This window comes from Cololabis saira, chromosome 15 (assembly GCF_033807715.1).
Source record: "Cololabis saira isolate AMF1-May2022 chromosome 15, fColSai1.1, whole genome shotgun sequence".
Classification (NCBI taxonomy): Eukaryota; Metazoa; Chordata; class Actinopteri; order Beloniformes; family Belonidae; genus Cololabis; species Cololabis saira.
The window spans coordinates 42,636,050-42,648,631 of record NC_084601.1 but is presented as its reverse complement, the minus strand read 5'-3'; the positions used below and the strand labels follow the sequence as shown (position 1 = coordinate 42,648,631).

Genomic DNA, 12,582 nt, shown 5'->3' with positions numbered 1-12,582 from the left:
GAAGTTTAAGATATGATTATCTTGATTTCAAGATTTATTCATGCATGAAGAATTACCCATGATGCATCATTCTTTGCAAAAATTCAGATTTTTTGTGTGTATTCTTGCATTGATAAAAGATGTGATTATGGAGCTTTGAGACCACCAGAATGCACCATTTTGAGTCTATTTTTCAAAATTTTCCAGGGGGGCATGCCCCCGGACCCCCCTAAAGGGTTTGGGCGCGTTGCGCCCTCACTCCGCGTCAAGAATTTACCTCTTTTTTTAGGACAAGCTGTTCTGATGCCTGTAAAATATGCTTGCATGTGGCCTGTATAGAATATAATTCCAGGTGTGTTGGAAATGTTTTTGTATTTTGTGTCATACCTTAATGTAACTTTGTTTTAGCCTACTGTTGATTATGGCACATTCATTGACAAGAAAATTTCACACTGGCACTCCATGTCAAAAAGGTTGCCGACCCCTGGTCTAGACAGAGCAGAGGAGAAGAGAGCTTTTCCTTTTATAGCTGGCCCAGGAAGTCAAGGCCCCCCCTGTGGCTTGGGGTCTGTGTCCAATCAGGGGCTGTTCCTTATCACTGCAGGTCCTTAGATGCAAATCCTGGTTGAGCTTTGCGTCCATGGGGTTTCCTTTCTTCCAAACCATGCGGTCAGGTATCATAAACTCGAGGCTGGTCTCACCCAAATGCGCATTCACCAAAGTTTGTGGGGGCGTGGCTTTGGACGGAGCGCTGACGGGAGGGGGAGGAGGGGGCGGGGCTTAGAGGAGGTGCCAATTTCAAATCCTGCTAGCTCTCAGAAGTTGCATATTACAACTTTAAATAGTGTTTATATAGAGGGAAATGTAACTGCAAATGGCAATGATCACCCAGGTATCCGCAAATTTATACTCACGTATACCACAATATGTTTACACTGTGTCAAATGGTTAATATTAATTTGTGTAACTTCAATACATCAAGATTTTTGACATCTAACAACAAGGGTCTATGTGAAAACATGGTATTGAGTTCAAGGGGAAGGAGACATTTTTTTTACTTCTTACTTCTTTTTGAACATGTCAAAACTGCTGCTGCTTCAAAAAAAGAATCTCTTGCATTCATTGTTCAAGTATGTTCGAGCATTTCGGTTACTTACACTACCATCATGTTCAAAATAAAGACTTTTGAATTGAGTTCTTCTATTTCATTTTCTAAATCTGGTTATAACTGAACAGCTCTTACAGCTGTAAGAATCTGCTGGGTTTTTTTTTTTAAATATTCAAAATCTTTCCCACAATCAAACCACCACAATTATTTCTTTCAAACTAAATTAACTTAATTGGTGCATGTTAACTGAACTCTCAAAATAAATGATATCAGCAATAATCACAAATGTACAATTTTTATCCAGTGTGAATACGTTGATGTCTCGTCAATTGATCATGCCGGGCAAAAGCCGCTCCACACTGATCACACCTGTAAGGCTTGTCTCCAGTGTGAATACGTTGGTGACTCGTCAAATGACCTTGATGGGCAAAAGCCGCCTCACACTGATCGCATCTGTAAGGCTTTTCCCCAGTGTGAATACGTTGGTGAGTCGTCAAATGATGTGGCCGGGCAAAAGCCGATCCACACTGATCGCATCTGTAAGGCTTTTCCCAAGTGTGAATACGTTGGTGAGTCGTCAAATGATCTGGCCGGGCAAAAGCCGATCCACACTGATCGCATCTGTAAGGCTTTTCCCCAGTGTGAATACGTTGGTGACTCGTCAAATGAGCTTGCTGGGCAAAAGCCGCTCCACACTGATCACATCTGTAAGGCTTGTCTCCAGTATGAATACGTTGATGTCGCTTTAGGTCACTTTGCTGGACAAAAGCAACTCCACACTGATCACACCTGTAAGGCTTGTCTCCAGTGTGAATACGTTGGTGACTCGTTAGGTGACTTTTATGGGTAAAAGCCGCTCCACACTGATCACATCTGTAAGGCTTGTCTCCAGTGTGAATACGTTGGTGAGTCGTTAGTGCACCTTGCTGGGTAAAAGCCGCTCCACACTGATCACATCTGTAAGGCTTGTCTCCAGTGTGAATACGTTGGTGAGTCGTTAGAGCACCTTGCTGGGTAAAAGCCGCTCCACACTGATCACACCTGTAAGGCTTGTCTCCAGAGTGAATACGTTGGTGACTCGTCAAATGACCTCGCTGGGTAAAAGCCGCACCACACTGATCACACCTGTAAGGCTTGTCTCCAGTGTGAATACGTTGGTGACTCGTCAAATCACCTTGCCGGGCAAAAGCCGCTCCACACTGATCACATCTGTATGGTTTATCACCAGTGTGAGTTTTCTTATGGATCTTCAGGTTTGATGAAGTGGTGAAGACTTGCTTGCAATGACGACAGCAGTATCTTTTGGGTCTTCCTTTATGATTCTGTAACAGAGAAGATGACTTACATTATCTTGGATGCATTATCAAAAGCCTTTTCAGTTACAAAAACATTTTTATCTGTGAGCTGAGCTGGATTTGCGCGCGACTTTTGAGACTCCCCTGACGTGACTCGATTCACAAATGCATTTTTTTTTTAACACGGAAGGATCTGCAACCAATCAGATATCTTCCTTTGTTTCAGCCAATCATAAGAGCGCACCCCACGTGGGGGACGATTTACTCGTAAACCAATCAGTATCTGCCACATAGTGTGGGGCACACTGTAATTGAGCCATGTGGATAAATCCTCACATCTCCATCCAGAACTTCTGTACCGGTGTACAAAACCATGAAGCATGTATATGATTATCAGGGCTGTTCTCTGTACACTGTGACCAGATATTAGAGGTTGCAAAACCCATCTGGAACATCCTTTGTCCTCTATAATGTATTCTGTAAAGAACTTTGTACTGTATAAGTTGCAAGTTTGGATTCTTCGTCATAATGAAATTATTTAAACATATTTGTGACCAAGAGATTTGGTTATTGTTAAGAGAGAGGTCAGCCGCCCTTTTGGAAATCGGAAGAGAGACTATCTATTTTGGACATTAACCTGTAGCGTTTCGATAGTAATTTTGGGGTGTTTAGATTAAGTAACTATTTTCTTAGCGGGAAGTTGCAGATCCAGTTGGTTGAGTTTATTTTTTTTATTATTATGGACTTAAGTTGTTGGTATTCTAAAACTTTGTTACTGCTAATTCCATATTGAACAGTGAGTGTGTTAAATGGTACAAAATGTCCACTTATGATTATATGTTGTAGATACTTTATTCCTTGGTCTCTCCATTGAGTAAAGTTTACCATCTTTACATTTTCTTGATTGTTCCAGATGGGTGTGCGATCACATGGAAAAAATTGAGACTTGGGCTATTTTAAGGAAGTCCCACCAGGCTGTCAGAGTTGAGCTAATATAAATGCTTTTAAAGCATTCATGATGTGTAATATTTTGACTGATAAATGGTAGATCTGAGATTTCCAAATCATTGCAAAATACTTGTTCTGAATCCAGCCATTGACTATCTAGTAAGTGGTTTTTGCACCATTTTAAGATATACTGTAACTTATTAACTAAGAAATAATACTGGAAGTTGGGTAAGTCTAAGCCTTTGGATTTTTGTAATGTCTTTAAGCTAATACGTGGTGTTTTATTTTTCCACAGGAATTTTGACACGAAAACTCTGACAGCCTAGGGGAGATGTTTATGCCTAGATATCTAATGTTTCCTGATTGTAATTTAGTAGTTGCTGTATTCTGGAAATTGCAGTTGATGCACAAAACTGTGGATTTGGACCAGTTGATAGAGTAGTCAGACAGAGATGAAAATCCATCTATAAGTGCAATTGTCTGTGATAGTGAGGTTTGTGAGTTCTGGAGGAAGACTAGTACATCATCAGCATAAAGACTTATTTTGTGATATAATGTTTTACATTTGGGCAGCACGGTGGCTTAGTGGTTAGCACTGTTGTCTCACAGCAAGAAGGTCCCCGGTTCGACTCCCAGGCCCAGCAGGGTCTTTCTGTGTGGAGTTTGCATGTTCTCTCCGGGTACTCCGGTTTCCTCACACAGTCCAAAAACATGCATGCTAGGTAAATTGATCATTCTAAATTGCCCAGAGGTGTGAGTGTGAGTGTGCATGGTTGTTTGTATATAAGTGGCCCTGCGATGGACTGGCGACCTGTCCAGGGTGTAACCCCTGCCTCTCGCCTGGAAATAGCTGGGATAGGCTCCAGCAGACCCCCGTGACCCTGCAAAGGATAAAGCGGGTATAGAAAATGGATGGATGGATCTTTTACATTGTATCCCTTTAATATTTAGGTTTTTGCCTAATAGCAGCTGCTAAGCGCTCAATACCTGTTAATAGTGGGGGAGAAAGATGACAACCCTGTCTGGTACCTCTTTGCAAGTTAAAGCTTGTTCAAATTTGTCCTTACCTATGCCTTGAGAGAGCTATATAATATCTTTATCCAGATGAAAGATAAAAGATCCAAATGCCAAATCCAAATTTGTGTAAAGTTGCCAATAGAAATTTCCAACAATTACCCAATTGAATGCTCTTTTTGCCTCTAGAGATATAATTGTAGATTCCTGTTTATTGATATTGGAATGATCTATAATATTGAGTAGTTTACGAGTATTAGTAGAAGAGTGTCTACCCTTAATACAGGGATTAAAGCAAAAAAAATATTTTTGACTGAAAAAAATTTTTCAGGCCAGTTCACATTTCCCCGCCATCTATGCACTGCACCTATTATGAAAAACAGGTTTTCTCTTGCTTTAATATATATAAAGTAGTCTCCCCTCATCCTGCCAATTCACAGAAGGAGGAAAGCAACCAAATTCTGCAGTGTCTGTACAGCCGCCCGGATGAGCTGTCCAGTGTGATGTGGATCTACGAGCCAATAAGATTCTGCTCCCGTCGTTACGTAATGACGGGAGCGATTTACATAGGTTAGCCTCCGATGCGTGAAACGCACACAACTAACTCCGCTGGCCGGAGCTTCCGTCATTTTTTCGTAACGGTGTATCGCGTCATTCAGGGAGCCAATCAGCACATGCCTCATTATAATATGACTGGGATGTTGCAGGCATGGCTCAGAGGCTGAATTTCTCATTTATTTAGCAAAAACAATCAAAAGCTTGTTTTTAAGACACTCAATGCCTGTTCAAAATAGGTACTAGATGCCATAATAGGTCCCCTTTAAGAATGGCCCCTTTTCTGCCGTGTGGTCGCTTCCCAAAAGTTTCAAGTAAAAAAGTTAAATGTTGTATTAGCCCTTCGGTTTTCTAATACAGCATTTAAGGTGTAAGGACACTTTAACCAACACTATTTAATCACTTGAGACCAATAGCATTTTACTGAAGGAAGGTGATTTTGAGCAGTTTTATTATTGTCAGTTTGCTTTTAATTTATAGTCCACATCAATTCATGCAGTCCTCTCATTAAAGCCTTAGGCCTGTTCTCCTAGATCTGAGTCAACCTGGTAAGCTCGCATTTCTTCATCCAGTTGACCAGCTGCTCTGATGTCACTGCATTTGGCAAGGCTTCAAAGTAAGATATTTCAAGCCTTTATTTGTTATAATTTTGGTGATTATGGCTCACAGTTTATGAAAACCCCAAATAAAAAATCCCCAAAAATTAGAATATTTTATGAAATCAATAAACAATTCAACCATCAAAATGAACATGTCTTGCTTTGCATGTATTGAGACTATGTAATATATTCGTTTCACCTTTTAAATTGAATTATTAAAATAAATAAATAAAAACTTTTACACCATATTCTAATGTTCCGACCTTCACCTGTAGCTATATTTATATTTACTATAGGAGCATAGGCTATTTCAGTTGCTATATAGTTGTCCGTCTGTACAGTCGTGCAAGTTCAATGTTATTAAAGCACTTTAAATCAAAGCATTTAGTTTTTTTTTAAATGAAATAAATACATTCCTATGCCGTTTAGAAATTTTAGGGATGTCCCTTTTTTGGCTCCTGCGCAGCGCTGCTGAAATCAGGCGTTCTTTATTTCTATTATTGAAAAGGTGGTAACCCTAGAGGCGACCCGCCGGGGGCCGCGTGAACGGGTCCCCGACGGGCGTCGCAGCTGGGGAGATCCGCGAGAACGGCCCGGTGCGCGTCCAGAGTCGCCGCCGCCAACCGCCGTACCCGATCCCCCCCGCCGGCCCGCCTTCCGCGCGGCACCGGACACCGCCCCGCAGAAAGACCCCCGCCCGACGACGCGCCAACGCCGCTGGACGAAGGCCCCGCGCGACGGGCAGAACGCCGCGCCGTCGGCGGCGGGGAGAGGAGGGCGACGGGGCGACTCCTCCCCCAGACTACCCCCTTGATCCAGCACGCCCTCCTATTTCTGATTGGCTAATACCAAGGCTCTGGCTTGCTTAATTGGTTTACAATAACGTCAGTTTAATGCCTAAAGGCTGATTTATGGTTCCGCGTTACACCAACGCAGAGCCTACGGCATAAGGTATGCGGGACGGTGCACCTCGCCGCGTACCTTACGCCGTAGGCCACGGCGTAAGGTACGTCGTCGATTTAGCGCAGAACCATAATTCAGGTTTAACATGATAACGCACGTGCAAATGTTTTTTTGTTCTTTCTTTTTTTTCCTCCTAATTTTCGAATTGACGGAAATCCGTCTAGAGACGGAGAACTTTAATCCCTGCTTAAGAAAACCTGTTTGATCCGGGTGTATAATAGAAGGTGTAATTATTTTCAGACGTTTGGAAAGAGCTTTACTGATTATTTTGAGATCTACATTTATAAAGAGATATTGGGCGGTAGCTCGATGGGAGCATAGGATCCTTATCTGGTTTCATCCATCCATCCATCCATCCATTTTCCGCCGCTTATCCAGAACCGGGTCGCGGGAGCAGCAGTCTCAACAGAGATGCCCAGACTTCCTTCACTCCAGACACTCCATCCAGCTCTTCCGAGGGGCGTCCGAGGCGTTCCCAGGCCAGCCGAGAGACAGTCTCTCCAGCGTGTCCTGGGTCTTCCCGGGGGTCTCCTCCCGGACGGACATGCCTGGAACACCTCCCTAGGGAGGAGGGACATGCCTGGAACACCTCCCTAGGGAGGCGTCCAGGAGGATCCGGTACAGATGCCCAAGCGACTTCAGCTGACTCCTCTCAATGTGGAGGAGCAGCGGCTCGACTCCGAGCTCCTCCCGGGTGACCGAACTCCTCACCCTATCTCTAAGGGAGCGTCCAGCCACCCTGCGGAGGAAACTCATCTCTAAGGGAGCGTCCAGCCACCCTGCGGAGGAAACTCATCTCTAAGGGAGCGTCCAGCCACCCTGCGGAGGAAACTCATCTCTAAGGGAGCGTCCAACCACCCTGCGGAGGAAACTCATATCGGCCGTTTGTATCTTGTCCTTTCGCTCACTACCCAAAGTTCATGATCATAGGTGAGGGTAGGTGCGTAGATTGACCGGTAAATCGAGAGCGTCACCTTTCGACTCAGCTCCTTCTTCACCACGACGGTCCGGGACACCGACCCCGAGATACTTGAACTCCTCCACCTGATGGCAGGACTTCTCCACGCCACCCTTTCCCGATGGAGAACCATGGCCTCGGTCTTGGAGGTGCCGATTCTCATCCCTGATGCGTCGCACTCGGCCTCAAACCGCCCCAGCACATGCTGAAGGTCCCGGTCCGATGAAGCCAACAGGACAACGTCATCTGCAAAAAGCAAAGACGAAATCCTGTGGTCCTTGAGTCTTGTTAAAGACAAGAAAGCCCTTAAACTGTTTTTCTTTACTAGAAAGATATGATTTAATATGATATGGCCCTTGTGAGTTATTTTTTATTTTATTTTTTTTATTTCATTTTTATTTTATGTTGTACAATAATTAGATTCTCAGTGTATATTTTGTAATACTGATGTTGCTCAACCCAAGGCAAAAGTTTGTAATTCTGATATGTGCCTTGTTTGTTTGTATCTATGTTTCAATAAAAAAAAAAAAATTCTTATGTCAAACTAAGTTGAGGATTAAAGTGAAGATTGTGTATGAATTAGCAGGAAACATCAAGATGAGAATATGTTTTCTCATATTCTCTCCTTCAAGAGTCACGTAAACAAAATTACAAAAACGGTGAAATTTAACCTCGCAAATTTTAAATCAATTAGACCCTCATTAACAACTGAGGCAGCCAGAGTCTTTATGCACGCAATGGTGTTATCCCATATTGAATATGGCTTCACAAACTGGTCTTTTACCAACAAAACCATGCTCAACCAGGCGGAATCTTTGTATAAGAGAGCGATAAAAATACTGGACAAAAAACCCATAACACATCATCACTGTCAGATACTTAAAAAATATCAACTCCTTAGTTTTGACAACCTCACTACTTTTAAATATGCCTGTGCTACATTCAAGATCCTAAAAGGTTTAGCACCGCCCCCACTGTCTGTCTACATAAGACAAAACGAAAACGCTAGCCATACAACCAGGGCAACCTCCAGAGGTGATTGCATAATCCCATTCAGACGCACTGCACATTATAGTATTAATGGTATATTTATAGTGTATTAATGGTGTATTTATAGTGTATAGTGTATGCACAGGGGCAGACCGTACTGTCAGTCGAGGGTAGCCGCATCTGGAACTCATTAGCTGTCGTAGTAAGGGACTGCAACACATTTGCCACATTCAAGAACAGCTTAAAGAAATGGCTATTAAGTAAACAGGACTGTAACCATGACCCTCGGTAAAGATTCATTTGTCACCTTGTCACTTTACTGCATAATAACATCATAGTGTTAATAATGCACTTTGCCACTTTATTTAAACACTGACAATCTGATTGTAAACAAGAGGTGATGCTTCATGCCATCACCTCTTGGTCTGCTATTTTTCTATGTAAATGATTACTCAGCTGACTAGTAATTATCTACCTCTTCTTACTTTTTCCTTTTTTTTTTACCCTCTCACCCCTCCCCAGTTATGTTGTACTTCATGTCCCTTTTTTTTCTTCCCTTTCTCTTCTCCTTCCGGCCCCATCTCCACAATCTGTTTACTCTACAACTGGCATAGAACCTTAAATTCCACAACTGAACAATACATGTGATCTGGTTTTGCTGCAGCCCATTCCATCTTCACTCTCCCCTCCCCTTCCATCCTCCTTGTCTTTCCCCCATTATAGCACTTTAACTTTAAACCCTCAGCACTTTAATCGTAACCAGCACTTTAATTTGCTCTGGCACTTTACCGCCTAAACTTTTAACTGCTAAATGTGAAATGTGTGTAATGTATTCACTATTGCAATATATGTAAATGTCTAAGATCGTGTTAGTAAGATTGATGTGTCAGGTTGTTCTCCTGTTCCTTCTATCTTAAATAGAAGCAAAATAACAAGAACAGAAACTTTTTGCACGCTATATTTGTATTTGTTCTAACTTGTTGTTTAACTTGTCTTTCTTTTATATTTTTAGCCGGGGGACTGCCAATGGAAACTAGCTCTGTAGCTAAAATTGGGTGCATTTGCATTTTTAATTCTAAATGTATATGAATGTACACTGTCCCTTCCCAAATAAACTGAATTGAATTGAATTGAATTTTCAGATAGAAAGTTTGGGCAAGTTAACCTGCATGGGGACCTTTCTCCAGCAGAGAGCAGCAGAATCTGGGCAAAGGAAACGGCGCCAGCGACCTCCGTCGTCACTTGTGTCCAGCTGTTATCAGACCGGGAACAGCGCCACTCGCGGCCACAGCCAGAACTGCAGGTCGCGTACGCGTTCACTGTCTTTTTGAGAACGTGCACGTCCACGCGCCAAATGAACGCAGGATACGCGTGACGACAACGACGCGTACGCGTTCTGAACTGCAAGTAGAACTGAGCCCTAACTGATGACGGTTGGATTCTTCCTGATGTTGGTCCTCAAAGGCCTTCAAGAAAGCAGCTCAGCGTGAAGTCAAGACACTAAACTGTGGTGTTTGTTTCAAGATAACGGAGCCTGGAAGCAGGTTTACCTTCCTCTTCCTCAGCTTGGAGTCGTTGAGCTCCTCCTTGTCGGTAATCTCCTGCTTGGGCGGCAGAAGTTCCAGCTCCCTCTCCTTGGTTTCTCTCAGCAGCTGCTCGGCGGTGATCTGCACCTCGGCAGGAGCTTCGTTCTTCACCTGAAACACCACAAACACCCTGAAATATCTCTGCAGGAGCTTTGTTCTTCACCTGAAACACCACAAACACCCTGAAATATCTCTGCAGGAGCTTTGTTCTTCACCTGAAACACCACAAACACCCTGAAATATCTCTGCAGGAGCTTTGTTCTTCACCTGAAACACCACAAACACCCTGAAATATCTCTGCAGGAGCTTTGTTCTTCACCTGAAACACCACAAACACTGCTGCTGTAAGACAACGGAAACCTCCAACCTCAGTATGTGTTATATGTCCTTGAATAATGTTTGATGGGTGATGTTTCATAATATCCTTGAATAAAGTTTGAGGTTTTTTATCTGTGCTGTATTTATTTGTTCCAAGGGACTGCAGACGCAAATGATCCTAAGGCTAACTCTGGTGCAATGCATCACATGTTTACATTTATGTTTTTAATTGCACATGGTCCCTCTCAAATAAGATTTAAGTAAGTAAGTAAACTCTCTGGTCCTGGTCTGGGTTTAGGGGGTCTTGACTCCAAGTTTACCGACGACTGATATGTTTTCTATGCTGTTGACTGCACATTAGTGCCCCCCCCACCAACTTTGAAACATGTTTTCTCCAGATTTCAGGCAGAAGAACCCGGATGTGATCAAAGTTCTGCTGAAACAAAAACTAACCAAACTAAACTAAACTCTGCCAGAAGTCTGGATTAGGGTCGCCACCCGTCCCGGAAAATACGGAATTGTCCTTTATTTGAGAAAAAATGTTGCGTCCCGTATTGAACTAATACGGGACGCGATTCGTCCCGTATTTTCATTAACGCCCCGTCTGTCACACACACATCAACACTAAATTTAACAATAATCAACTAAATAAAACACAGGAAACATTAAGGCCAGCAAAATCTTTGTGGCGGGACAACAGGACCTGCTGCGTCTGTGCCAGATCTTTATATATTATTATTATTATTATTATTATTATTATTATTATTATTATTATTATTATTATTATATGTGTGTGCCAGACAGCGGGGAGGACTCGGGCTTCACCTCCAGGTCGGGGTTGGGAATTAAAAGTTGCGTTCCGTATTGAATCAATACGGACATTTATTATGCTCTTATTTATTGATGTCATAATATACAGATGAAGGTTGGAACATTTGAATATATTGAAAAACGTCATTTGTAGTAAATTTAACTAAAGGTGAAACAAATATATTATTTCCCACTACATTCAAAGTGAGATATTTCAAGCCTTTATTTGTTATAATTTTGGTGATTATGGCTCACAGTTTATGAAAACCCCAAATAAAAAATAAATTAGAGAATATTTTATGAAATCAATAAACAACTTCATAATCAAAATTATAACAAATAAAGGTTTAACATATCTTGCTTTGCATGTTATAAGACTAGGTAATATATTAAGTTTCACCTTTTAAGTTGAATTATTGAAATAAATTAACTTTTACACCATATTCTAGTTGAATTATTGAAATAAATTAACTTTCACACCATATTCTAGTTCAATTATTGAAATAAATTAACTTTCACACCATATTCTAGTTCAATTATTGAAATAAATTAACTTTCACACCATATTCTAGTTCAATTATTGAAATAAATTAACTTTCACACCATATTCTAGTTCAATTATTGAAATAAATTAACTTTCACACCATATTCTAGTTCAATTATTGAAATAAATTAACTTTCACACCATATTCTAGTTCAATTATTGAAATAAATTAACTTTTACACCATATTCTAGTTCAATTATTGAAATAAATTAACTTTTACACCATATTCTAGTTGAATTATTGAAATAAATTAACTTTTACACCATATTCTTCACCTGTATATTCTACATCTGGGCTGATGTGGACAGACAGACAGACAGACAGACAGACAGACAGACAGACAGACAGGCATGCCTGCCTGCCTGCCTGCCTGCCTGCCTGCATGCATACATACATACATACATACATACATACATACGAGGATATTTCAGTTACTATATGGTTTTTCTGTCTCTACAGTCATGAAAGTTCAACGCTATTAAAGCACTTTAAACTTTAAATCAAAGCATTTCGTTTTTTCATATAAAATAAACACATTTTTATGCAGTTTAGAAGTTTTGGGGCTTTTTTTTTGCTCCTGCGCTGCTGAAATCAGGGCGTCCCTTATTTCTATTTGTGAAAGGTGGAAACCCTAGTGTGGATTAAACTAATTAAACTGAATTAATCCATCAATAAGAACTGATTCCACTAATTCATATGAATGTGAGCCCGACACCAGCCCCAGTTTGACACAGAAACAGTTTAAAACGCTAAGACTTCATGACTAAAACCCGTGCCCTGTCCAAACCCTGCTTAGCTTAGCTTAGCTTAGCTTAGCTTAGCTTCCCTAAGCTCCGGGTTTCGTACCTTCGCCACCTCGGGGATCCGCTGCTTCCCTGCCGCGGTGGACGCCATGATCCTCGGTGTGTCGGGGG

The 12,582-nt window shown here is 41.7% G+C and overlaps 1 protein-coding gene across 1 annotated transcript; it reads right to left on the bottom strand.

The window, feature by feature from the left end:
• Window positions 1-694: 694 nt before the first annotated feature.
• On the bottom strand, window positions 695-12,562 carry LOC133460961 (zinc finger protein 501-like). Its single transcript, XM_061741672.1, has 3 exons — window positions 12,515-12,562; window positions 9,960-10,106; window positions 695-2,409 (listed from the first exon to the last, which is right to left on the bottom strand). Exons 1-3 carry the CDS (start codon window positions 12,560-12,562, stop codon window positions 1,384-1,386), a joined length of 1,221 nt encoding a protein of 406 aa, XP_061597656.1. The 3' UTR covers window positions 695-1,383.
• Between the last annotated feature and the right edge of the window lie 20 nt (window positions 12,563-12,582).